The 25,959-nt window shown below is 61.4% G+C and overlaps 2 protein-coding genes across 2 annotated transcripts in view; both read right to left on the bottom strand.

Moving 5' to 3' along the window:
• Window positions 1-1,655: 1,655 nt before the first annotated feature.
• Window positions 1,656-16,911, bottom strand: EPPK1 (epiplakin 1). The gene is made up of 2 exons (XM_057411121.1): window positions 16,753-16,911; window positions 1,656-12,875 (listed from the first exon to the last, which is right to left on the bottom strand). The coding sequence occupies exon 2, from the start codon at window positions 12,838-12,840 to the stop codon at window positions 1,663-1,665; it is 11,178 nt and encodes a 3,725-aa protein (XP_057267104.1). The 5' UTR covers window positions 12,841-12,875; window positions 16,753-16,911; the 3' UTR covers window positions 1,656-1,662.
• Window positions 16,912-21,321: 4,410 nt separating this feature from the next.
• PLEC (plectin) overlaps window positions 21,322-25,959 on the bottom strand; it is a 68,182-nt gene continuing 63,544 nt past the window's right edge. Inside the window, exons 65-74 of the mRNA XM_057411174.1 lie at window positions 25,209-25,397; window positions 24,820-24,934; window positions 24,588-24,745; window positions 24,253-24,415; window positions 23,408-23,562; window positions 23,234-23,308; window positions 22,799-22,916; window positions 22,485-22,660; window positions 22,289-22,409; window positions 21,322-22,108 (exon numbers count right to left, since the gene is read on the bottom strand). Coding sequence (XP_057267157.1) covers window positions 22,062-22,108; window positions 22,289-22,409; window positions 22,485-22,660; window positions 22,799-22,916; window positions 23,234-23,308; window positions 23,408-23,562; window positions 24,253-24,415; window positions 24,588-24,745; window positions 24,820-24,934; window positions 25,209-25,397 — 1,317 coding nt within the window. The 3' untranslated portion in view covers window positions 21,322-22,061. The remainder of the gene's footprint in view (window positions 22,109-22,288; window positions 22,410-22,484; window positions 22,661-22,798; window positions 22,917-23,233; window positions 23,309-23,407; window positions 23,563-24,252; window positions 24,416-24,587; window positions 24,746-24,819; window positions 24,935-25,208; window positions 25,398-25,959) is intronic.

The following is a 25,959-nucleotide window of genomic DNA, read 5'->3' as shown; positions in this document are numbered from 1 at the left end:
GCCTTGCAACACCAAAGCCCTCCCCACGGACCACCAGTTCTGGGCCACTGCTGAGACCCTCTCACAGCCCCATGAAGGAGCTCGGTCTCATCTCTGGGTGTTATGTGGTGCCTTTGGACAGACACAGCTTCTGTGTGTTTTGCCCCCATGTGGGCATGTTCCCTCCCTAATCCTAACCTCTGGTTTATTCTGACCGCTGCTGAGCACGCATCAGGTGATCTGTGATAACTGAGCCTGGAGAAGAGAAGGCTCCTGAAGGAGAGACCTTAGAGCAGCTCCAGTGCCTAAAGGGGCTCCAGGAAAAGGGACTCCAGGGAAACTGGAGAGGGCTTTGGACAAGAGCCTGCAGGGACAGGCCAAGGGGAATGGCTTTAACCTGCCTGAGGGGAGGCTGAGCTGAGCTCTTAGGCAGAAGCTCTTCCCCGTGAGGGTGCTGAGGCGCTGGCACAGGGTGCCCAGAGAAGCTGTGGCTGCCCCATCCCTGGCAGTGCTCAAGGTCAGGTTGGACACAGGGGCTTGGAGCACCCTGCTCCAGGGGAAGGGTCCCTTGTCCTGGCAGGGGCTGGAGCTGCAGGAGCTTTAAGGTCCCTTCCAACCCAAACCAGGCTGGGATTCTGTGACTTCTCTCCTGTTAATTTCTCCCATCCCTTTGCAAGCCTGGGCAAACCTCCAGGCTACGCAGCCAGTTATGGCAGGAGTTTCACAGCTACTCCTGTTTCCAGCTATCAGCTGCACAAGCTGTGCTAGAAAAGCCCATTTTCCAGGACATTACTTGATTAATTGAGGCAAATGACCCAGGGTCATGCATTTAAGGGGAGTAAGCTTCCTTCTAATAACAGTAGTAGAATTATTCAGCCCTGACCTCCACGGCAGAGTGGTTCTGGGGCTGCCTCCACTGCTGGAGTGCAGCACATGGACCAGGTCAGTTCAGAAGAAGTAACGTGGCACAACAGCCTGGAGGCTGGAGCAGAGCTCTGGAGAGGCTCAATGGAGGAGAGGAGAGGAGAGAAAGCACAGCCTGTGAGTGAACTGAGGGTACATACCACTGAAAGACCACACTGCTCTGAGGTGAGGGTGCTTATAGACCAGACACCCCAGGAAAACCATACAGGGTGAGAGATTAAGAGTAAGCAAAGGTAATGTATCCCATCCCAGTAGCACCTAACACCAGCCTGGAAAGTGCCTGCATGGAAACCTGATCTCCGGGCAACATCCAAGCTTGGAAACCTCCAACACCAATAAAGCCCTGCAAATATGCTAGGAAGAATGTTCTTCATGCATAAAAAAAAGAGAATAAAAGGAGAATAAACCCCAAATTCACACTACAGCTCGCACAGCAAAGAAGACACAACGGATGAGGGAAATGAGGACACCATATGTCATCAAAGTGACCTGCGATAACCCAAGCTGATCCCTGTATTCCTCAAAGACTGAGGAAGGCAAAGGCTTAACACATGGTACCACAGGGCTTAGGGGAGAAATATAAAAGCTCTGCCTGACTGGGTATTGAAAACAAAAGAAAACAATAATGAAACGCTTTAAATGGAAATAGAAGTTTATAAAACAGGGTATAAACAAGAAAGAAAAATAGGAAAAGCAAAACATAAACATGAAACCACAGATCAGCACTGAAACAGTGCAAAAATGAAAAAGGTTTGACATTTACAATTTAGAAATACTGAGAAAATAAAGCCCCGTGTCCGGGTCGGGCACGCAGCGGCGCAGGAGCTGCATGTAGGTGAGGTTCTCGTGGGTGTTGGGGTCGAAGAAGCCCTTGGTGTCGTCGCTGGGGTCCGAGAGGATCTGGTTCATGTCCTGGTCGAAGTAGCCGCGCTGGTAGGCCACCTCCACGGGCAGGCGGTGGCTGTGCACGGGGTCGACGATGCCGCCCGTGGCGATCTGGGCCTCGAGCAGGCGGATGCCGTGCTCCTTGACGATGAGCTCCTTCTGCATGGCCTGGAAGAGGGAGATCTGCTCCCCGGTGTAGGGGTCGGTGTAGCCCGTCACGGCGCGCTCGGCCGACAGCAGCTTCTCGTGCAGCTCGCTGCCCACCAGCCCCGAGGAGACAGCCTCGTCCACCGAGAGCTTCCTGTTGGCCAGCGGGTCCACCAGGAAGCCGGTGGCGGCCTGCGCCTCCAGCAGCACCAGGGCCGTGCCCTGCCTCAGGATGCCCTTCCACATGGCCTGGTAGATGCTCATCTTCTCCAGCTTGCCGGGCTCGCCCTTGCAGGGCACCAGCACGCCGGCGATGCAGCCCGTGCCGTCCAGGTAGCGCTTGACGGAGGCCATTTCCGTCACCTCCGCTACCGTCTTGGAGCCCTGTACCAGGTCGGCCAGCGTGTCCTTGTCGATGATGCCCGAGTCCGCCAGGTCCGAGGCGGTCACCTGCCTCCTGAGGCCCGTGAACTTCACCGCGCTGCTGCGCTCCACCGCCTCCTGCACCAGGGCCGTCAGCAGCGCTGCCAGCTCGTCCAGCGCCAGGCTCCCGGCCCGCAGCAGCCCCAGCAGCTCCTGCCTCTTGGCCTCGCTCACGTACCTGGAGAAGAGGAGCTCCCACAGGGACACCTTCCTGCCGCGGAAGCTGCTGGCCGGGACCTCGATGGTGCGGGACTGCAGGGACCGCTCCAGCTCCTGCTCACGCTCACGCTCCTGCTCCCACTCGTGCCGGGAGCTCACGGGCTCGCCGTTCTGGGCGCGAACCGGCGCCGGGGCCGCCCGCTGCTCAGCCTCAGTGATGATGGTGGTGAGGAGGGCGCTCATCTCCGAGATGGTGACAGTCCCCGCCTTGTAGCGGCGCAGCAGGTCCTGGCGCCGGTGCTCGGGCACGTAGCGGGAGAAGAGGAGCTCCCAGAGGCTGACGCTCTGGCCCTGGAAGAGCCCCACGCTGAGCGTGGTGCGGGCGGCCTGCAGGGCTTGGCGGGCCTCCTCGCTCAGCTGGTGGAGCACGGAGCCCTTGTCCATCAGCTGCAGCATCAGCAGCCCCGTGTCCGGGTCGGGCACGCAGCGGCGCAGGAGCTGCATGTAGGTGAGGTTCTCGTGGGTGTTGGGGTCGAAGAAGCCCTTGGTGTCGTCGCTGGGGTCCGAGAGGATCTGGTTCATGTCCTGGTCGAAGTAGCCGCGCTGGTAGGCCACCTCCACGGGCAGGCGGTGGCTGTGCACGGGGTCGACGATGCCGCCCGTGGCGATCTGGGCCTCGAGCAGGCGGATGCCGTGCTCCTTGACGATGAGCTCCTTCTGCATGGCCTGGAAGAGGGAGATCTGCTCCCCGGTGTAGGGGTCGGTGTAGCCCGTCACGGCGCGCTCGGCCGACAGCAGCTTCTCGTGCAGCTCGCTGCCCACCAGCCCCGAGGAGACAGCCTCGTCCACCGAGAGCTTCCTGTTGGCCAGCGGGTCCACCAGGAAGCCGGTGGCGGCCTGCGCCTCCAGCAGCACCAGGGCCGTGCCCTGCCTCAGGATGCCCTTCCACATGGCCTGGTAGATGCTCATCTTCTCCAGCTTGCCGGGCTCGCCCTTGCAGGGCACCAGCACGCCGGCGATGCAGCCCGTGCCGTCCAGGTAGCGCTTGACGGAGGCCATTTCCGTCACCTCCGCCACCGTCTTGGAGCCCTGTACCAGGTCGGCCAGCATGTCCTTGTCGATGATGCCCGAGTCCGCCAGGTCCGAGGCGGTCACCTGCCTCCTGAGGCCCGTGAACTTCACCGCGCTGCTGCGCTCCACCGCCTCCTGCACCAGGGCCGTCAGCAGCGCTGCCAGCTCGTCCAGCGCCAGGCTCCCGGCCCGCAGCAGCCCCAGCAGCTCCTGCCTCTTGGCCTCGCTCACGTACCTGGAGAAGAGGAGCTCCCACAGGGACACCTTCCTGCCGCGGAAGCTGCTGGCCGGGACCTCGATGGTGCGGGACTGCAGGGACCGCTCCAGCTCCTGCTCACGCTCACGCTCCTGCTCCCACTCGTGCCGGGAGCTCACGGGCTCGCCGTTCTGGGCGCGAACCGGCGCCGGGGCCGCCCGCTGCTCAGCCTCAGTGATGATGGTGGTGAGGAGGGCGCTCATCTCCGAGATGGTGACAGTCCCCGCCTTGTAGCGGCGCAGCAGGTCCTGGCGCCGGTGCTCGGGCACGTAGCGGGAGAAGAGGAGCTCCCAGAGGCTGACGCTCTGGCCCTGGAAGAGCCCCACGCTGAGCGTGGTGCGGGCGGCCTGCAGGGCTTGGCGGGCCTCCTCGCTCAGCTGGTGGAGCACGGAGCCCTTGTCCATCAGCTGCAGCATCAGCAGCCCCGTGTCCGGGTCGGGCACGCAGCGGCGCAGGAGCTGCATGTAGGTGAGGTTCTCGTGGGTGTTGGGGTCGAAGAAGCCCTTGGTGTCGTCGCTGGGGTCCGAGAGGATCTGGTTCATGTCCTGGTCGAAGTAGCCGCGCTGGTAGGCCACCTCCACGGGCAGGCGGTGGCTGTGCACGGGGTCGACGATGCCGCCCGTGGCGATCTGGGCCTCGAGCAGGCGGATGCCGTGCTCCTTGACGATGAGCTCCTTCTGCATGGCCTGGAAGAGGGAGATCTGCTCCCCGGTGTAGGGGTCGGTGTAGCCCGTCACGGCGCGCTCGGCCGACAGCAGCTTCTCGTGCAGCTCGCTGCCCACCAGCCCCGAGGAGACAGCCTCGTCCACCGAGAGCTTCCTGTTGGCCAGCGGGTCCACCAGGAAGCCGGTGGCGGCCTGCGCCTCCAGCAGCACCAGGGCCGTGCCCTGCCTCAGGATGCCCTTCCACATGGCCTGGTAGATGCTCATCTTCTCCAGCTTGCCGGGCTCGCCCTTGCAGGGCACCAGCACGCCGGCGATGCAGCCCGTGCCGTCCAGGTAGCGCTTGACGGAGGCCATTTCCGTCACCTCCGCCACCGTCTTGGAGCCCTGTACCAGGTCGGCCAGCGTGTCCTTGTCGATGATGCCCGAGTCCGCCAGGTCCGAGGCGGTCACCTGCCTCCTGAGGCCCGTGAACTTCACCGCGCTGCTGCGCTCCACCGCCTCCTGCACCAGGGCCGTCAGCAGCGCTGCCAGCTCGTCCAGCGCCAGGCTCCCGGCCCGCAGCAGCCCCAGCAGCTCCTGCCTCTTGGCCTCGCTCACGTACCTGGAGAAGAGGAGCTCCCACAGGGACACCTTCCTGCCGCGGAAGCTGCTGGCCGGGACCTCGATGGTGCGGGACTGCAGGGACCGCTCCAGCTCCTGCTCACGCTCACGCTCCTGCTCCCACTCGTGCCGGGAGCTCACGGGCTCGCCGTTCTGGGCGCGAACCGGCGCCGGGGCCGCCCGCTGCTCAGCCTCAGTGATGATGGTGGTGAGGAGGGCGCTCATCTCCGAGATGGTGACAGTCCCCGCCTTGTAGCGGCGCAGCAGGTCCTGGCGCCGGTGCTCGGGCACGTAGCGGGAGAAGAGGAGCTCCCAGAGGCTGACGCTCTGGCCCTGGAAGAGCCCCACGCTGAGCGTGGTGCGGGCGGCCTGCAGGGCTTGGCGGGCCTCCTCGCTCAGCTGGTGGAGCACGGAGCCCTTGTCCATCAGCTGCAGCATCAGCAGCCCCGTGTCCGGGTCGGGCACGCAGCGGCGCAGGAGCTGCATGTAGGTGAGGTTCTCGTGGGTGTTGGGGTCGAAGAAGCCCTTGGTGTCGTCGCTGGGGTCCGAGAGGATCTGGTTCATGTCCTGGTCAAAGTAGCCGCGCTGGTAGGCCACCTCCACGGGCAGGCGGTGGCTGTGCACGGGGTCGACGATGCCGCCCGTGGCGATCTGGGCCTCGAGCAGGCGGATGCCGTGCTCCTTGACGATGAGCTCCTTCTGCATGGCCTGGAAGAGGGAGATCTTTTGTCCTGTGCAGGGGTCGGTGTACCCCGTCACAGATCTCTCTGCAGAGAGAAGTTTCTTCTGGAGCTCGCTGCCCACCAGTCCCGAGGAGACAGCTTCATCCACAGAGAGCTTCTTGTTAGTGACTGGGTCAATGATGAAGCCGGTGGCAGCCTGCGCCTCCAGCAGCACCAGGGCAGTGCCCTGCCTCAGGATGCCTTTCCACATGGCCTGGTAGATGCTCATCTTCTCCAGCTTGCCGGGCTCAGCTTTGGAGGGCACCAGGATGCCAGCAATGCTTCCAGTGCCTTCGAGGTATTTTCTCACACTGTCCATCTGAGATATTTCTTCTGCCGTCTCTCTTCCTTTGTGGAGATTTTCCATCGTTTCTTCTGTAATTATCTGTGCACTGAGAAGTTCTGTTGCTGTTATCTGCTGTCTGAGTCCTTGGAACCATACATCACTTCTGCCTTCTTCTTTTTCTTTAATGATGTTTAGTATTGTTTCAATGATTCCTTGGATAATGTGATGTGATTCCTCTTTGTATTTTTTTACCAGCTCTTTTCTCTTCTCCTCTGTGATGTACTCAGAGCAGAGAAGTTCCCACAGTGATAATACCTGTCCTTTGTATTTTCCAACAGGCACTTGTACCTTTGTAGACAACAGGGCTGTTTTTGTTTGCTCATCAATGTAGAAATAGTCATCATCCTTCTCCATGACCTGAAGCAGGTACCAGCCAGTTTCTCTGTCTTTGGAACATCTCTGCAGGAGCTGACTGTAACTGATCTTCTCATGAGTGTTTGGATCTATAAAACCTTTGCTGCCATGGTCAGGATCAGACAGCATGAGGAACATGTCATCATCCAAGTGTCCGCGCTGGTAGGCCACCTCCAAGGGCAGGTGGTGGCTGTGCACGGGATCGATGATGCCGCCGGTGGCAATCTGGGCCTCAAGCAGGCGGGTGCTGTGCTCCTTGACTGTTATCTTCTGCTTGATGGCCTGAAAGAGGGACATTTTCTTTCCTGTTTGAGGATCTGTGTATCCCGTCACGGCTTTCTCTGCAGACAGGAGCTGCCTGTGGAAGTTGCTCCCCACGAGTCCCGACGAGATGGCCTCGTCCACAGAGAGCTTCTTATTTTTCAGTGGGTCAATGAGGAACCCAGTGGCAGCCTGTGCCTCTAGCAGCCCCAGAGCACACTGCTCTGTGAGAAGGCCCTTCTTTAGGGCCTGGTAGATGCTCATCTTCTCTTTCCTTGATGGGAGTAGAACCCCGGCAATGCATCCAGTGCCCTCTAAGTACCTCTTGATGGTGTCCCTCTTGGTGAGGCTGGCAAGCGTGAGACTTCCATCCTGGAGCTGCTCTAGAGTTTTCTTGTCAATGATCTCAGAGTTAAACAATTCTGATATCGACACATCCCCCCGGAGTCCTTTCACCTTGAGGGCTTCTGCTCTTTGCTCTGTGTCCTCAATGATTCTGAAGAGGAGGGCTGTAAGGCCTTCCAGTGTTAGGGTTTTGCACTTGTACTGCATCACCAGTTCTTTCCTTTTCAGCTCAGAGATGTAATGAGAGCAGAGAATTTCCCAGATGGAAACTGTCTGGTCCTTAAACTTTCCAACTTTGATGTTAAGAGGCTTTGAGCGCAAATCCTGCTTTGTAAACTCATCAATGTAGAAGTACCTTCCTCCCTCCTGTACAACCTGCAGCATGTACAGCCCAGTCTCTGAATCCTGGACACATCTCTCCAGGAGCTGCATGTAGGTGAGGTTCTCGTGGGTGTTGGGGTCGAAGAAGCCCTTGGTGTCATCGCCGGGGTCCGAGAGGATCTGGTTCATCTCCTGGTTGAAGTACCCGCGCCGGTAGGCCACCTCGACTGGGATGCGGTGGCTGTGCACAGGGTCGATGATGCCACCGGTGGCGATCTGGGCCTCGAGCAGGCGGATGCCATGGCTCTTCACGATCAGTCCTTGGTTCATGGCTTCAAACAGGGACATTGGGGCTTTTGTGTAGGGATCGGTGTAGCCCGTCACGGCCCGCTCTGCACAGAGCAGCTTTTCAAAAACCTCCCCTCCAATTAGACCTGCAGCTAATGCTTCCTCCACTGAGAACTTCTGGTTCTTCTCTGGGTCAATGATGTAGCCAGTGGCAGCCTGTGCCTCCAGCAGCACCAGCGCTGTCCCTGGCCTCAGGATGCCCTTCCTCATGGCCTGGTAGATGCTCATCTTCACATTGCTTGGCTGTATGAGCACCCCTGCTATGAAATTGCTGCCCTCCAGGTACCTGCGGACAGAGTCCATTTCAGTGACTTCTTTGACTGTTTTCTTCCCCTGGTTGAGCTCATCGAGGGTTTTCTTGTCTATCAGTTGGGATTGGAAGAGGTCACTGGCAGAAACTCTTTTCCGCAGGCCCTCGAAAGCAAACTTCTTTCCTTGTGTCTCTGTCTCTTTGATGATTGTGGTGACAATTGCTATGATTTCATGCAGCACTTCAGTGTTCTCGGTTTTGTACCTTTGCACCAGCTCTCTTCTCCTGCTGTCTGAGAGGTATTCAGAGTTGAGAAGGTCCCAGACTGACACTGTCTGCCCTTTGAAGCGCCCTATGTTGACACAGACAGTCACAGATTTCAGCACCTCCATGGTCTGTTCATCCACACAGAACATCGCGTTTTCGGACAGGGGAAGGAGCCAGAGACCTGACTCGGGCTCCTGAAAGCATCTGTCCTTCAGCTGCTGGTAGGTCACGTTCTCCTTCGTGTTTGGATCAAGGAAGATTTTGGTTCTGTCATCAAGCTGGGACAGGGTTTGGTTGAGGTCCTCGTCGTAGAAGCCGTACCTGTATGCAGCCTGGAGTGGAAGGTGGAGGTGGTGAATGGGATCAATGACCCCTCCAGTGGCCAGCTGAGCCTCCACCAAGGGAACAGCCTCTCCCAGAGGAATCAGCTCCTTCCTAAGAGCTTGGCACAGGGAGATGGAGTTCCCGGTGTAGGGGTCTGTGTAGCCGGTCACTGCCCGCTCAGCGAGGAGGAGCTTCTCAGTGAGCTCTTCACCCACTACAGCAGCTCTCACTGCATCCCTCACGCTGAGTCTCTGGTTTGTTGCTGGGTCACTCAGGTACCCTGTGGCTGCCTGAGCTTCCAGCAGCCTCAGAGCAGCCCCAGGGAGGAGGAGATGGTTCTTCATGGCATCGTAAAAGCTCATCTTCTTTTTGGATGCCTCTATGAATACCCCAGCAATGCTGCCTGTGCCCCACAAGTACCTCTTCACGCTCTCCATCGCAGCCACCTCCTCAGGAGTTCGTATGCCCTGGGCTAGTTCTTCAAATGTCTTCTTCGTAATGATGCCAGCATCCAGCAGCCACACCGCAGGGACACTGCCCCGCAGGCCCTCCAAGGTGATCTGGGTGCGGGCTTTCATCTCCATCTCCCCAACCAACCTGAGCACAAGAGCAACCAGCTCCTGCAGTGACACTTCCTCAGACCGGAACCTCTCCACGAAGTCCCTCCTCCTCTGCTCCTCAGTGAAATACCCAGAGTGGATTAGTTCCCACAGGGAGACCCCTCTCTCCTTCACCACAGTTTCCTCAAAGATCCGCTGGATTTCTTCATCACTGTGGGCAGGAGCAGCCGCCTGTGCCAGAGGCAACAAGTGGAAGCCGGAGACCTCGTCCTTCTGGCAGTGCTTGATCAGATCTGCATAGCTCACAGTCTCTTTGCTGTCTGGGACACAGAAGGCTCTGTTGTCATCACTGAGCTTAGAAAGGGCCTTGCTCGTGTCCTCATCCAGGCACCCTCGCTTCTGGGCAGAGTCTATGGGGATATAGTGGCCACAAGTTGGGTCAATGATGCCTCCTGTAGCCATCTGCACCTCCATTAACTGCATGGCCTGTTTGTCCGCGATCAGGCCCTTCTTCATTGCCTGGAAGAGGGGTATCTTCTTGCCTGTGAAAGGATCTTTATAGCCTGTGACAGCCCCTTCTGCATGCTGAAGCTTCTCATGGACTTCTGGTCCAATGACTCCCTTTTTGACGGCATCGTCCACACAGAGCTTCTGGTTGTTGATTGGGTCGATGATGAAGCCTGTGGCAGCCTGGGCCTCCAGCAATGGGAGGGCCATTCCAGGTAGCATGATGTTTTGCTTCATGGCCTCATAAATGCTTATCCTCTGATTTGATGGCTGGAGAACAATCCCCCCGATGCTGCCAGAGCCGTAGAGGTACTTTCTGACAGAGTCCATGTGCAGGACTTCCTCTGGCGTGACAGCTCCCTCCAGCACCCTCTCAAACAGGGCCCTGTCAATGACCCCGGTCTCCATCAGGTGGTAGGCGCTGACGCTGCCCCTCATGGCTGGGAACTTGATGGGTGCCCATCTTTTCATTTCCTCCTCCAGCATGGCTCGGATTTGCTCCAGGGTGAGCTTCCGCAGCTGGTAGTGGTTGAATATCTCCCGGCGCTTGCCCTCGCTGAAGTACTCGGAGTTCAGCAGGTCCCACACGGAGACCTTCTCTCCCCGCAACCGCCCAAACCTGACCGGCAGCCAGGAGCTCTTGAACACCTGTCTGGTGGCTTCATCCACGAACTGGCGCTTTCTGCTGTTCAGGGGCAGGAGGCAGAGCCCAGTGGATGGCTCCGTGATGCACTTCTCCTTCAGCTGCAGGTAGGTGAGGTTCTCGTGGGTGTTGGGGTCGAAGAAGCCCTTGGTGTCATCACTGGGGTCCGAGAGGATCAAGTTCATCTTCTTGTCAAAGTACCCACGCTTGTAGGCCACCTCCACGGGGATGCGGTGGCTGTTGACGGGATCGATGATGCCACCGGTGGCGATCTGGGCCTCGAGCAGGCGGATGCCATGCTCCCTAACGATGAGCTCCTTCTGCATGGCCTGGAAGAGGGAGATGGTGTTCCCTGAGTAAGGATCTCTGTAGCCAGTGACCGATTTCTCTGCAGCCAGAAGCTTGTCGTAGACATCAGGACCAATGACACTTGCTCGCAAGGCCTCATCCACAGAATACCTTGTGTTGGCAGCTGGATCAATGATAAACCCAGTGGCAGCCTGGGCCTCCAGGAGGATCAGGGACGTTCCTGGCCTTAGAAGTCCCTTCCGCTTTGCCTGGTAGATGCTGATCTTCTCCTGGGAGTCAGGAAGCAGCAGTCCACCAATGCTACCTGTCCCTTGCAGGTACTTCTTGACCGTGTCCATGCTGACAACTTCTTTGGCCGATGTTTCTCCCTCCTTCAGTTTCTTAAACAAATCTTTGTTGATGATTTCAGAGCTCAGGAGCTGGTCAGCTGTCACCCGGTCCCTCAGTCCTTCAAAGGTGACGTTAGCAGGGGAAGTCATCTCCTCGATGGTGGCACTGACTGCCTTACTCAGCTCTTGCACGGAGAGTGTTCTTGCAAGGTACTGCTGGGATAGAGCAGCTCTTTGTTCGCTCTGGATGTAGTCTGAGAAGAGAAGTTTCCAGAGAGACATGGACTTTCCCTTGAATTTGCCCAAAGCAACAGGTACCCGTGTGTTTTCCAGAGCTTTCTGGGTCTTGTGGTCAAAGAAGAGGTGGGTTCCCTTGAGTCCCTCTCCGCTGTCTCCTCCAAGGGGCAGCAGCAGGAGCCCAGTGCTGGGATCAGTCACACAGCGCTTGAGCAGGTCTGTGTAGGTCAACTTCTCCTTGGAGCTAGGGTCCAAGAACCCTTTCATGTCACTGGTAGGAGTGGAGAGGAGCTGTCTCGTGGCCTCGTCCAGGTACCCCCACTTGCAGGCTGTCTCCGTGGGGACACGGAGGTGTTTTCCTGGAGCAATTATCCCACCAGTGGCTATCTGAGCCTCCAGAAGGCAGAAGCCATGATCCCTGGGGACAAAGCCCTTCCTGATGGCTTGGAACAGAGAGAGCATTTCTCCAGTGCAGGGGTCCCTGTACCCTGTGATGCTCTTCTCAGCTGAAGACAGTTTCTCATGAAGCTCTGGGCCAATGAGACCAACTCTAACAGCCTCATCAACCGAGTAGCTTTTGTTCTTGATGGGGTCTGTCAGGCTGCCGGTGGAGGCCTGGACTTGCAGGAGCATCAGGGCAGTGCCAGGCATGAGGAGATGCTCCCTCAGGGCCTGGTAAAGGCTTTTCTGCTCACCGGAAGGCAAGACAACGCCCGCCACAGTCCTTGTCCCACACAGGAACCGCTGAACTGAGTCACTCTCTGCAACCTCCTGAGCAGAGACTCTTCCCTCCTCGAGACCTCTGAACATGTCGGAGCTGATGATGCCTGAGTCCAGCAGGTCCCTGCTGCTCACCCGCCCTCCCAGCCCTGGGAACGTCGTCTGCAGGGGGAAGAGGAGGAAGCCTGAGCCTGGTTCAACGACACAGTGCTTGATAAGCTCCATGTAGGTGACTCTCTCCATAGTACTGGGGTTGAGGAACCTCTTGCCATCCTCATTGCTTGGATCAGAGAGGAGCTGGCTCATCTCTTCATCTAAATATCCCCTCTCACAGGCCACATCTGCTGGGAGCCGGCGGCCGGTGCTGGGGTCAATGATGCCACCGGTCGCGATCTGGGCCTGGAGCAGGCGGGTGCCTTGGTCCCTCCCCACCAGGTCCTTCTGCATCGCCTGGAACAGGGGAATCTTCTCTTCCGTGTAGGGGTCCACAAAGCCGGTAGCAGCTTTCTCTGCAGAGAGCAGCTTGTCCTTCAGCTCCAGCCCCACCAGCCCCGTCTGCACAGCTTCTGCCACAGACACCCACCTGCTCTTCAGCGGGTCAGCCAGGAAGCCCGTGGCTGCCTGGGCCTCGAGAAGACAGAGCGCCGAGTCCAGACTCAGGAGGTGCTCCCTGGTGGCATCATATAAACTCAGCATCTTCTTGGAAGCTTCCACATACACTCCAGCAACGCTGCCAGCTGCTGCCGGGGCCTTGCTGGGACCATCCATCCCCGTCATTTTGCTCTCCTTGTGAGCCAGCACGTCCTGGCACCAGTGGTTTGCTCCTGGGGTGTCTTCCTGGGGAGACCCAGGGGCAGCATGGCCGTTCACTGCAGGCTTGCTCTCCATCCTCCCGCTGCTCTGCTCCCACAGCTGTCACAACTCTGCAGAGAGGGGAGAGAATGGGAAATCTCAGTGAGAAATCACCTTTGCCATGGATTTCATCCTAAATACAGCATGGGGAAAAGAAGAAATTCCTCCCAGTCAGAAGTGAGAGCCACAGGCTGAACATGCCCAGGGCCACGTCCTTGTCCCTGAACCCCCCACCTGGAGTCCTGCATCCAGCTCTGGAGTCCTCGCCACAGGAAAGACATGGACCTGCTGGAGAGGGTCCAGAGAAGGGTCACAAAAGTGATCTGAGGGCTGGAGCACCTCTGCTGTGAGGAATGGCTGAGAGAGCTGGGCTTGTTCAGCTGGAGAAGAGAAGGCTCTGAGGAGACAGAGCAGCCTTTCAGTACTTAAAAGAGGCCTATAAGAAAGATGGGGAGAGACTTTAGCAGGGCGTGCTGTGACAGGACAAGGGGTGAGGGGTTTAAACTAAAAGAGGGAGTTTCAGGCTGGATGTGAAGAAGAAATTATGTACAATGAGGTTGGTAAAACACTGCCACAGGGTGCCCAGAGAAGCTGTGGCTACCTCATCCCTGGCAGTGCTCAAGGGCAGGTTGGACAGGGCTTGAAGCATCCTGCTCCAGTGGAAGGGGTCCCTGCCCATGGCAGGGGTTGGAGCTGGAGGAGCTTTAAGGTCACTCCAGCCCAAACCTTTCCACGATCCTATGTTGAGCAGGGCTAGGGGCAGGGGCTGCAGCCACCGGGTACCGGGAGCATCCCTGGAGGCTCTTTGCTGCAGGGGGTGTTTGCCCTCCTGCCTGGCTAACAAAGTGTTGGAAAGGCTCCAGCAGGACACTCGGGAGGATGCAGCAGGTCCCATGCGGAACACCCGGACCTGGCTGCCTGCAGCAGTGCTGAAGAGCTGCTGTCTGCACTGGGACCAACCCCAGCACACCCACTGTACAATCAAACCACGGCGCTCGAAGGAGCATGAGGCAGGCTGTGGACACCGGAAGGTCTGAGGCTGGTTGTGGCCGAGTACAGGCTGTGCAGAGCCCTGGGGGCTGTTTCCAGCCCCATCCCCAGGGCTGTGGCTGTAGCACACACTGCTGGAGAGGAGCCTCACTGCCCACAGCCCTGTGCCAGCAGGTCCATGCCCAGTGCTGGGGCTGCAGCCAGACCTGCAGTGAGTCTGGAGCAGGGCTGAGGAGGGAGCGGGATGGGTGGAGGAGCAGAGATGGCTCCATATTGCATCAACCGCAGAGCCCTGGCACAGGGTGAGAAATGCCGGGGCTGGACTGGCCCTACAGAGCCACAGCATCAAGTGCTGCAGAGATGCTGAGCCTGTGCAGCCAGTCACAGTGCTGCCCATTGGCACCTCTGGACACGGCTGCATGGACACAGCCTGAGCAGGATTGCCCCAGTGCATGCACTATGCTCACTTCAGCTTCTCCTATGTCCCTTGGGCCATGCCAGCAGCTTTTGTTCACAAGGGCTCCTCTGTCTCAGCCGTGCTCCAGGCTGGGTGCCAGGGGAATGGTTCCAACAGGCACTGGCTCCATCTATCACAGACTGGTTTTTGCTGGAACCTTAGAGCTCCTCCAGCTCCCACCCCCCTGCCAAGGGCAGGGACCCCTTCCACTGGAGCAGGGTGCTCCAAGCCTCTGTGTCCAACCTGGCCCTGAGCACTGCCAGGGATGGGGCAGCCACAGCTTCTCTGGGCACCCTGTGCCAGCGCCTCAGCACCCTCACAGGGAAGAGCTTCTGCCTCAGAGCTCAGCTCAGTCTCCCCTCGGGCAGGTTCAAGCCATTCCCCTTGGCCTGTCCCTACAGGCTCTTGTCCAAAACCCCTCTCCAGGTTCCCTGCAGCCCCTTCAGGCACCGGAGCTGCTCTCAGATCTCCCCTTCAGGAGCCTTCTGCTCTCCAGGCTGAACCAGCCCAGCTCTCAGCCTGTCATTAAATCCACCCTCAATCAGTTCACAGCCATTCCCCCTTGTCCCACCCCTACCCACCCTGTCCCACCCCTACCCACCCTCTCCAAGAGTGATGTCAGTGCTCGGATGTGCCCAGGCAACGCTGTTTGTGTTGGCAGGTTCAGGGTTGCAGCTGACGCCGAGGTGTGGATGTGGTGTGGGACGGGAAGGGACGAGACGTGGGGTGCTGCCGCTGCCCCTGGGAAGGGCCTTCCCGAGCCAGGCGGGGTGGGGAGCAGGGGAAAAGAGCCAGGACTCTGGGGGCTCTGCCTGGCGTGGGGCTGCTGCAGGGGAGGGCAAGGGGCCTGTCTCACAGGCTGGGAGCGGGGCGTCCCTGCATACCTTACACGAGGTGCATGCACCAGTGCTGGCAGCCCTGAGCCTGCACCACACACAAGGACACACACCGGGGCTGGCAGAGCCCTTCCCTGCTGGGAAGATGCTGGGTTAGGTGCCGCGGAAGGTGCTGTTCCCGAGAGGAGCCGGGCCCCCCAGCCGTGCCATGGGCACACCCTGCGGCTGCACCGGTGTGGCTGCAGTAACTGGAGACCCCCGGGCAGATCCCCATGTGCCCCATTCCCGAACCAGCCACCGGCACCGGAGCGCAGAGGGTGGGTGGGCAATGCCACCCACGGCGCTGCGGCAGCCCCATTCCCATCCGTGCTTTGTGGGGCCGCAGCAGGACCCCGGAGGCGGGGAGCTCCGTGCCGGGGGCAGCGCGGTGCGGGCGGGGAGCTCCGTGCCGGGGGCAGCGCGGTGCGGGCGGGGAGCTCCGTACCGGGGGCAGGGAAGGGCTCGGTCGCCTTCACCATGCGCCAGCCCCATGGAAAGTTTCCGTCACCGCCTGCCCGGCGCGGGGCGGGTCCTGGCGCGGGCTCAGCTCCCCCCCGGCCGCCGCTCTCCCTCCGCCGCCGCTCGCCGCTCGGTGCCTTCGGCTCTGGCTGCGCCGGGGAATGCGCTGGCTCGAGCTGCGGCACCGGCCGCGCTGCTCCAGTGCTTCCCCGGCCCCTTCACACCCACCGGGGCCTGCGTGCGTCATCGGCCATAAATCACGGCATGGTTTGGGGTGCTCCTCCTTAAAGCTCCTCCAGTCCCAACCCCTGCCAGGGCAGGGACCCCTTCCACTGGAGCAGGGTGCTCCGAGCCCCTGTGTCCAACCTGGCCTTGAGCACTGCCAGGGATGGGGCAGCCACAGCTTCTCTGGGCAGTGTCTCCAAGTCACCGCGGAGGCTCTTGCTTGTGGACCCAGTGCCACGGGCAGTGTTGCATCTCTGGCTGCATTGGATAAGCCTGCACGTGTGCACCCGCAGTGCAGCGCTGGCTGCCGGGGCCGTGGGGAAGGGCTGGGAGAAGGGGCCGGCTTTACTGGTGGGCTGGAGGTCACGGTTTGAGAACGGGAGTGCTGGAGGAGGCGTCTGCTGGGGAAGGGGTTGGAGCTCCGGGTGGGAGCCGGGAGGATTGGCAGGGCTGGTCTCTGGTGGGATGGGGTGAAGCGGGGGAGGAACAGGAGATGGGGCAGCACCTGGAGGGTGACAGGGATGGAGAGGGCAGATGGGGCACTTAGGGGTTCCCTGCCCTGAGCGGTGCTGCCTGCACGGCTGCCATGGAGGGGACACAGTGCCTGCATCCCACCGATGGCCTGTTATTGACCACTGCTGCACCCAGGGTCAATCCCACAGCACTGTGCACCCACCTCCCTGGGAAGCAGGGAATGGTGCTGCCAGTCCCAGCACGTGCTGCCCAACGCCTGCCCCTTCCCCATTCCTGGCTCATGCTGGAGCTCTGGCACTGATATCCTCCATCCCCAGCACACCACAGCACCGTGCAGTGTTGCCCTATGGCCCCGACACCGCACTGCGGGCAGCGGGCGCAGCCACGCCACATTCCTCACATACCTGGGACCCGCCTTCGTCTTGCTGCGGTGCTGGCGCAGCCGGTGACACCCAGGACCTCTCCTACCTGCCCGCGGTGGTCGCAGGACGGGTTCTCCCGGCCGGTGCCCACAGTCCCGCTGCTTCGCCGCGGCTTCCTGCCGGGACCGCAGCACGTTTAAACCTCACCCTTCCCCGCCCCTGGGGATGACACACGAGCCCAGCCCTGCTAGCAGCACATGGGCCCTCCCCACACTCCCGGGGTGCCCAGTCCGGTGCAGGGGTCCGGCTGCATGCAGCATCGCAGCCCTCCCTGTGCTGGGCCATGGCGGGCACAGGAGCGATGCAGGGCGATGGGCAGGGGTTCACTGGCCCCGTAACAGCTCTGGTGCAGGAGGTGTCCATGTCCTGGCAACCAAGTGCTTGGGCAGTGCCACCTCAAAGGGGTGAGACAAAGGGGAGACTCCCATGGGGCTGGTGTGATGGAATCATAGAACCATGGAATGTTTGGGGTTGAAGGGACCTTAAAGCTCCTCCAGCTCCAACCCCTGCTATGGGCAGGGACCCCTTCCACTGGAGCAGGGTGCTCCAAGCCCCTGTGTCCAACCTGGCCTTGAGCACTGCCAGGGATGGGGCAGCCGCAGCTTCTCTGGGCACCCTGCGCCAGCGCCTCAGCACCCTCACACAGAAGAAGTTTTTCCTTATATCCAACCTGAACTTCCCCTGTTTCAGTTTGAACCCATCATCCCTTGTCCTGTCACTACAGTCCCTGATGAAGAGTCCCTCCCCTGCATCCTTGTAGCCCCCTTCAGACACTGGAAGCTGTTCAGAGGTCTCCACACAGCTTCTCTTCTCCAGGCTGAACAGCCCCAATATTCTCAGCTTGTTTTTGTATGGGAGGTGCTCCAGCCCCTGATCATCCTTGCTTGCCAGAAGCACCTTGTCCTTCTTCCCATCACCCCATCACCTACCGCATGCCATCAGCCAAGCAGAGCCCCTGCACCCTGGCCCATCCGGCTCCTCTCCCCCGTGCCCACCCCAGCTTGCAGCATGGCCGGTTTCCACCGAATCACTGCACCCATGGGTCTGTTTAACTGGAACTGGGGCTGCAGCACTGCGGCCTGGCCCTGCTCCACAGCAGCCGGTGCAGTGGGGGGGACCCTTCCCAGCTCCCCACCCCAGCGTCACCCACATCCCTGGAGCCTGAATTGCCCAAAACATGCCCAAGCTGCCCCGTTGCCACCTGAGTCATCCAAACACCCTGGCCCTGCCTCCGTCACCAGCCCCACACCCTCTGCCCAGACCCCACACCCAGCCCCACACCCAGTGCCTGCTCCACCTGAGCATCCCCTTCCCCTAGCCTTGGTGCCATGGGGGCTGTGGGGGTCCCAACAGTGCCATGGGCAGCGCACATAGTGATTGGGAGCATTGGGTGCTGGAGGGTCACACCACCATCACTGCGGGTGATGTGAGCAAGGGATGTGGATGCACCGCGCCAGCATCGCGGGTGATGCAGTTAGGAAGGGATGGACGTGGAGCACCAGCACCAAGGGTGATGTGGTGAGGAAAGGATGTGGATGAGCATCGCCTGGAGGTGTTGACGGGCGTGGGAGTGTGTTGTCTGGACAGGTGCCGGTATCCAGGCATGGGGCTGGCCAGGCGAGCCGGCAGCATGGCAAGGCACACACAACATGGCACAGCATGGCACGGCACGGCACGGCACAGCACAGCATAGCATGGCACAGCATGGCATGGCACGGCACAGCACAGCATGGCACAGCACAGCACAGCACAGTATGGCGCGGTACAGCACGGCATGGCAAGGCACAGCACAGCATGGCATGGCACAGCACAGCATAGCATGGCATGGCACAGCACAGCATGGCACGGCACAGCACAGCACAGTATGGCACGGTACAGCACGGCATGGCAAGGCACAGCACAGCATGGCATGGCACAGCACAGCATGGCATGGCATGGCACAGCACAGCATGGCACGGCACAGCACAGCACAGCACAGTATGGCGCGGTACAGCACGGCATGGCAAGGCACAGCACAGCACGGCATGGCAAGTCACAGCACAGTATGGCATGGCACAGCACAGCATGGCACGGCACAGCATGGCACGGCACAGCACAGCACAGCGCAGCATGGCACGGCACAGTATGGCATGGCACAGTATGGCATGGCACAGCATAGCACGGCATGGTGCGGTGCACTCTGGTCAGCACACAGCCCTGGCACCTGTGGGTGAATCCCATGTACAGGGACATCCCCTGGGAACGTAACCTGGGCAGGAGCCCCTGTGGTACCAGCAGCTCGGGCAGCACCAAACCCACGGTTCCAGGAGGGGTCCTGAGTGGGAGGAGGATGAAGAAAATAAGGGAGACGTGAGGAAGAAGATGAAGGACATAGGTGAGACGCAAGGAGAAGAATAAAGGAACGTAGGGGAGATGAGTGGAGAGGAAGGCGCAGGACACAGGAGATTCACCCGGATGGTGTCACCCTGGCGCAGCCTGAGCCATGGGTCTGGCCCCAGATCCATGGGGCAGGGTCAGCACCAGTGGAGCCAAGGCTGTGTCTGGGCCGGCGCATACAGGGCCCAGCACTGGCACTGGCAGCAGCATCGCAGTGCTGAGGAGCCATAATCCAAACGGGGAGGAGAGTTCAACACCGCAGGCTCAGCACCAGCACGTCGGAGCGGTGCCAGTGGTGGAGCTGCAGCAGTGCTGACCTGTGCGCCTGGCAAGCACGAAGATGGCCCCGGGGCCATGGCAGGTCAGGCATGCAGCAAGCCATGGTGTGCTGTGCTGGGTTGTACTGGAGCATACTGGGCTGTACTGTGCTGGGCTGTGTCGGGTTGTGCTGGGTGTCATGGTGAGATCCCTGCACCCACACATGCAAATACTCTTGCATGGTGAGAGCTGGTGCCTGCACACATGCACGGGCACAGGCACGGCACTGCACACGTGTGTGCTCGCACATGAGCTGTCCCAGCAGAGCGGAGCCAACACCAGGCGCCCGCGGCATGTCTGGGCTCTGCCCCATGGCATGAAGCAACCGGGGCTGGTGTGTGGCTCCATGCGGGAGTGCAGGGCAAGGCAGAACCCACTCCGGTGTTCCCACGGCTGCACAGGAGCAGTTGGGAAACGGGGCAGCACCTGCTCCCCCTCCATGGGAGAGGGACGGCACCACCGCATGGCACAGCGCTGCAGCTTGGGTTATGGAAACATGGAGTCACGGAATGGTTTGGGTTGGAAGAGACCTTAAAGCTCCTCCAGCTCCAACCCCTGCCACGGGCAGGGACCCCTTCCACTGGAGCAGGGTGCTCCAAGCCCCTGTGTCCAACCTGCCCTTGAGCACTGCCAGGGATGGGGCAGCCACAGCTTCTCTGGGCACCCTGTGCCAGCGCCTCAGCACCCTCCCAGGGAAGAGCTTCTGCCTAAGAGCTCAGCTCAGTCTCCCCTCGGGCAGGTTAAAGCCATTCCCCTTGGCCTGTCCCTCCATCCCTTGTCCCAAGGCCCTCTCCAGGTTCCCTGCAGCCCCTTCAGGCACTGGAGCTGCTCTCAGCTCCCCCCTTCAGGAGCCTTCTCTTCTCCAGGCTGACCCAGCCCAGCTCTCAGCCTGGCTCCAGAGCAGAGCTGCTCCAGCCCTCGCAGCAGCTCCGTGGCCTCCTCTGGACTCTCCAGCAGCTCCAGGTCCCTCTTGTGCTGTTGCCCCATCCCAATGTGCTGGCTACCCACAGCCATGAGGGCACCAGGGTATTCATGGGGTCCCCTGTAGTGCTGCATCCTCCTGCCTGGTCCTATGCTGGGGGGCAGCTGGGAATAGTGCACGGATGCAGGTTGAGGTGGGTGAGGCACCTGGGCTGATGGCCCAGTCCAGGATGTTGGAACACTCCTGCACGTGAGTCGTCCCCAGGGGTCACAGCAGCACAGAGGGGTCTGTAGCCAGAACCCCCTGCATGCTGGGCTGAACCCCCAGAGCACGAGCAGCAGGGCAAGGAGGGGATTCTACCTCTCTGCTGAGTGGAGACCCCCCCTGCATCCTGCGTCCAGCTCTGGGGCAACAGCACAAGAGGGACCTGGAGCTGCTGGAGAGTCCAGAGGAGGCCACGGAGCTGCTGCAAGGGCTGGAGCAGCTCTGCTCTGGAGCCAGGCTGGGAGAGCTGGGCTGGGGCAGCCTGGAGAACAGAAGGCTCCTGAAGGGGAGAGCTGAGAGCAGCTTCTGTAATTCTGTAACAGGTTATTGGGATCTCAGCAAAGGCCAGACTGCACAAACAGCCTCAATCATGGGCAGCCTCCAGCCAGACCTGAGAACTCTGGTCATTAACAGGGGACAGTGGGAGATAAAGGGCCCTTGGATGGACCCCCTTTTTGTTCAGCCTGGAGAAGGCTCCTGAAGGGGAGCCCTTGGAGCAGCAGCAGCTCAGAGGGACGTGGAGCTGTTGGAGCTCCTCTCCTGGGCGTGGGCTCCCGCAGGAATTCCAGCGATGCATCCCGGGTTTGGAGGTGTAACCGGCACGATGCCCGCTGCCAGCACCGCGACAGCCGGGGCCTGCCTGGCGCCTCTGCCGGTGTCACACCTCACCAGTGATGCCCCTTGGACCACGACCAAGAGGACAGGAATGGACAGACAGACCCACAGCTGGCTGGGCACTCATAGAAAACCATCTACTGTTTATTGGTGCTGGCGGGCCGGGGTTACATTCAGCTCTACTGCTCTTCGGTTAGGGGGTGGTGGCAGCATGCGGCAGCGGGGCTGGGACCTGTGCCGGGGGGGTGCAGTGCGGTGCAGGACCCCCCCGGCAGCCCCTGCCCCACTGGGATCAGGGTGGCTGCAGCCGGAGCCCTAGCGCAGGTACCGACAGGGAAGGGGGGTAGCACCAGAACCGGGGCTGCGCCGCCAGGGAAGGCACTGAGCCCGGCCACGGCCCACTGGGGTGCGGGCAGCGGGATGGGGGAAACCCCCTACCCAGCACTGATGGCACTGGGGGGACCCCTAACCCAGCACTGAGGGCATGCGGGGAACCCCCAACCCAGCACCAACGGCACCGGCAGCCACCCCAAGGGGTAGAGCCCACCACGGTGGTGTCTGGCCTGCCCCAGCCCCACTGCCCCAAATGCTGCGGCTGCAGTGGGCACTTGGAGCACATCAGCGGGGCTGCAGCGGGGCAGGGGCTGCAGCAGCTGGACCAGGGGGTTGCTGTGAGGCACGGGGGTGCTGTGGATCAGAGGGGTGCTGTGGGGCAGGGGGGGTGCTGTGGGGCAGGGGGTTGCATACATGCTGCAGCAGCAGTGCAGGTCAGACCTGTGGGCACATGGCTGCAGCTCTGCTATCCTCCGGCAGACAGGAGGGTCCTGAGTGGGGCCGGCTGAGGGTGCTGGTGCAGGGGGTCAGCGGCAGGGGCTGCACCGCTGTGGGGGGGACCCCTCGGGGGGCTCTGCAGTGGGCACAGAGGCGCTGGAGCTGCATGGTGCTGCCAAGCCCACGGCCTGCCCCACACGTTGCGGCTGCCCTGGGGTCCCACTGCCCCATGGCACAGGCAGGGCACAGCCTGCAGCAACACCCAGGGCAGCAGCACCTGGGGCAGCAGCGGGGGCCCGCAGCGACGCAGCCTCACCTGCCGCTGCGGCAGCCAGGCTCTGTTCGGCCACGGGGAGCTGCAGCTCGGCTGCGTCGGGCAGGAGGGAGCCGCGGGCGCGGGGGCACCGGTCACCAGAGCGCGTCCTGCGCTGCACCGACTGCGAGCACAGAGGGGCAGCGCTCGCCAGGGGCCGGGGGGCACAGGGGGGGCCGGGAGGTTCTGCAGCTCTCACCTTCCTGGCCAGGGGGCTGCAGGGGGCCGAGGCGCTGCTGTAGAGGCTGAGGCTGGAGCTGGAGCGGGTCGGGGACAGCGCCTTGGATGAGGGTGACGAGGCACTGCCTGCGCCCGCCCCGAAGGCCTCCGCGCCCAGGTACTTCTCATTGATCTTCAGGTTGGTCCTTCCCTTCACTGGGGTGATGGAGGCGGTCACAAGGGCTGGGAACGGGGCCGCAGCCCGCAGGGGCCCCGCCGCAGCATCGCACTGCAGTGCCCACTGGCAGCCCCCCTGGATGCGGGTGCCAGGGTGGGGGGACCGCCCATCCCCACCTCTGCAGGGGTCGTTCTTCACCAGGAACTCATCAAGCGCGATCCAGCCGCCACCGACCCGCACCATGAGGGTGCTGCGCAGGATGCGCACCATCCGCAGCTGCTGCGACTCCCCAAACTGCAGCGACACCGTGACACGGGGGGGGGGGGGGGGGGGGCAAGGGCAGGAGGGGGTCAGGGCAGTGCAGGGAGCGTCAGAAGGTTTGTCAGGGCTAGGTGCTGGGGAGTGGGTGCCAGGGCAGGTCCCCGCACCCAGCTGCGCCTACCACCAAGCCATTGGGTCCCATGCATCCCTGTGCTGCAGCCCGCAGCACCAGGGGGCCCGGAGGACATGGGGACGTGCCCCCTCCCGGGCAGGCACCGCAGTGCATGGGATCTGCAGCACCTGGCATGGTGCAGGCTGCGCACCGGTGCGGCGGTGCTACCAGCACTTACCCGGTACCTGTTGGCACTGATCTGCTCCACCTGGAACCGCTTGGCACAGTTGCACTGGGCCACTTGCCGGTTCACCTGCAGGGTGAGCACAGGGGTCAGCCCCCAAGGGACTCTCCCCACCCCAGCCCCTGTGGGACACCCCACCCCATGCAGCCCCCCCAGCTGCAGTCGCACCTCATCCTGGATCTGGTCAGCATCGGCGCCGCGGCGCAGCAGGTCCCGGTTGGGGTGCAGGGCACTGACGAACTCACAGTAGTCGATGAACCCGTCGCCGTTCATGTCAAAGATGCTGGCAACAGTGTTCATCTCCAGAACGTTGGTGGGGAACTCTGGGTGGGAACGGGACTCTCAGCACATTGGGCCAAGGGCAGATGGTGCCAGCACTGAACCACTGCCCCCAGAGAGGGGATCATGGTTTGTTTTGAAGGGACCTTAAAAAGCTCATCCAGTTCCAACTCACTCCCATGGGCAGGGAGCCCTTCCACCGGAGCAGGGTGCTCCAAGCCCCTGTGTCCAACCTAGCCTGGAGCACTGCCAGGGATGGGGCAGCCACAGCTTCTCCATTCAACCTCTTCCACCACCCTCATGGTAAAGAATTTCTTCCTAACACCTCACTTAACTGTTCCATCTTCCACACAGAAGCTGTTACTCCTCGTCCCATCCCTATGTCATTGTCCCAAGCCCCTCTCCAGGTTTCCTGCAGCCCTTCAGGCTCTGGAGCTGCTCTCAGCTCTCCCCTTCCCGAGGCAGAGGGGCAGGATCCCCTCCCTGAGCTGCTGCTCCCGCTCTGGGCTGCACCCAGCACACGGGGGGTTCTGGGCTCCAGCGCTCACTGAAGCCAGGTCCTGGGGAGCTTCTCCTCCCCCAGCACCCCAAGTCCTGCTCCTCAGGCTCCAGCCCCTCTCCCCGTGCCTGGGCTGGATCCCGCAGGCAGACCCCGTCCATCCCCATCTCCACCAGCACGGCCCCACCACTCCCAGGGGGTCTGAGTGGATCCTGTAGGATCCCTGGGCACTCACTGGAGGAGAGGACGCTCTCTATGAACTCCCTCTGGCTGATGCGCCCGTCCTGGTCCCGGTCAATGCCTCGGAAGACGTCGAGGACACGGGACTTCATCTGCCCGATCCAGTGCATGTAGCGCTTGCGCCAGACCCCAAAGTCGAAGTGAGCAAATTCCTCCAGCTCCGAGGGGCAGAGATGGGAATTAATCCCCTGAGAGACACCGCAGCCCCAGCGAGCATGCTCTGCCCATGCAGCACCCAGTGCATTGCTCTGCCCATGCAGCACCCACATGCATCACCCCTGCACCATGCCGTGCTTTGCACCCGCCGGTGCTGCAGCGCAGCAGCCGTACCTCCCGCAGGCGCTGCAGGGCCGTCTCGAGCCGGTACTGCCGGTCCAGCGCCAGGAGCCAGAGCTGCTGCCAGCGCTGCAGGACCTGCGCCGTGAGCGGGCTCTGGGGCTCTGGTGCCCCAGGCAGCTCCGCCGTTGCCTTCCCTGTGCTGCGGCGCCCTGCAGCCAGCAGACACACCATGACACAGAGCCAGGGCTGCGGCCGGTGCAGTGCAGCGCAGGGGGGTCCTTACGTGTGGCCAGTCGGCGTGCAACTGGTGGGCCCAGATCCACGGCCAGCTTCTGCTTGCAGCTCTTGGTCACCTTCTCCACGTCAGGCTGCTTGCGGTTTAGCTCCTCCATGAAGACCTGCGGAAGAGCACACTGAGCACCCACCAGCCGCAGCAGCGCATCCCACCACTGCTGCAGTGCAGCCAGGCACAGGGTGATGATTGGAGCACAGAGCAGCCCCTCTGCACCCTCCTGCATGCGCAGCTCTGGTTGCAGAACCCATGGGCTTGGCTGCGACACATAAGAGGTGCTCCTGCAGCACTGCTGCACGCATGGCTGCAGCCTGGTGCACCTGCAGCCCTTGGTGGGTTGAGGCAGGTGGGGGCACACACACAGTGTCGCGGGCCCTTACCGCATGCTGTGCACTGAGCTCCTGCAGTGGCTCCACCTCCTGTGGCAGCGGCTCCGTGTCCCGCAGCCCCAGCGCCTCCTCGGCTGCCGCCATCCACTCCAGGAGCTGCGCCGCATCCTCCCGCTCGGCCACCAGCCGCGACGCCTGCGCCTGCAGCCGCTCACCCTGCTGCTGCGCCCAGCGCTGCACCTGCGGCACGGCACGAGGCTGGGGGCCTGCAGGGGTCTGTGGAGGGCTGCATGGCTGCAAACCCTGGGGGCTGTGACTACAACCAGGCACCACAGGGTCATGGCATCAGTGGGGACGGCCCCTGCATGGTGCACTCCTGCCATGGGGCATGCACTGGGACCTCCAGCCAGCAGACCCCGTGGCTGTGAGGCAGGGCTGTGGGGCAGAGACCCCAGCCAGCAGCCCCCATGGCCATGGGGCAAGCACAGGAAGCATCGGTCCTGGGTCCATGCCTGTGGCAGCAGCTGAACATGCCAGCACGAGTGTCTGTGCCGCTGCGAATGCGCTGCTGCCAGCATGGCCGGGCTGTGCCGTGTCCTGCCTGCACGCCCTGGAGCAGCAGCAGCTCCAGATCAGGTCCCAGGATCTTTGAACTCCCCTCAGGAAGGGCTGGAGCAGGCAGGGATCAGACAAGTATCGGCTCAACCAGTCAGACCCGTCCGGGCAGAGCTGGGAGCCTTCAGCTGCTGTGGGAACCCCTCTGGGATGGGGATCCTGGGACATGGATCCCTGCCTGGGCTGG

This window comes from Pezoporus wallicus, unplaced genomic scaffold (assembly GCF_028554395.1).
Source record: "Pezoporus wallicus isolate ANWC-B61680 ecotype Strahan unplaced genomic scaffold, APGP_CSIRO_Pwel_v1 contig_10120, whole genome shotgun sequence".
NCBI classification, from domain to species: Eukaryota; Metazoa; Chordata; class Aves; order Psittaciformes; family Psittacidae; genus Pezoporus; species Pezoporus wallicus.
Note: the sequence above shows the minus strand (reverse complement) of the source record. Positions and strands in the feature narration are given on the sequence as shown.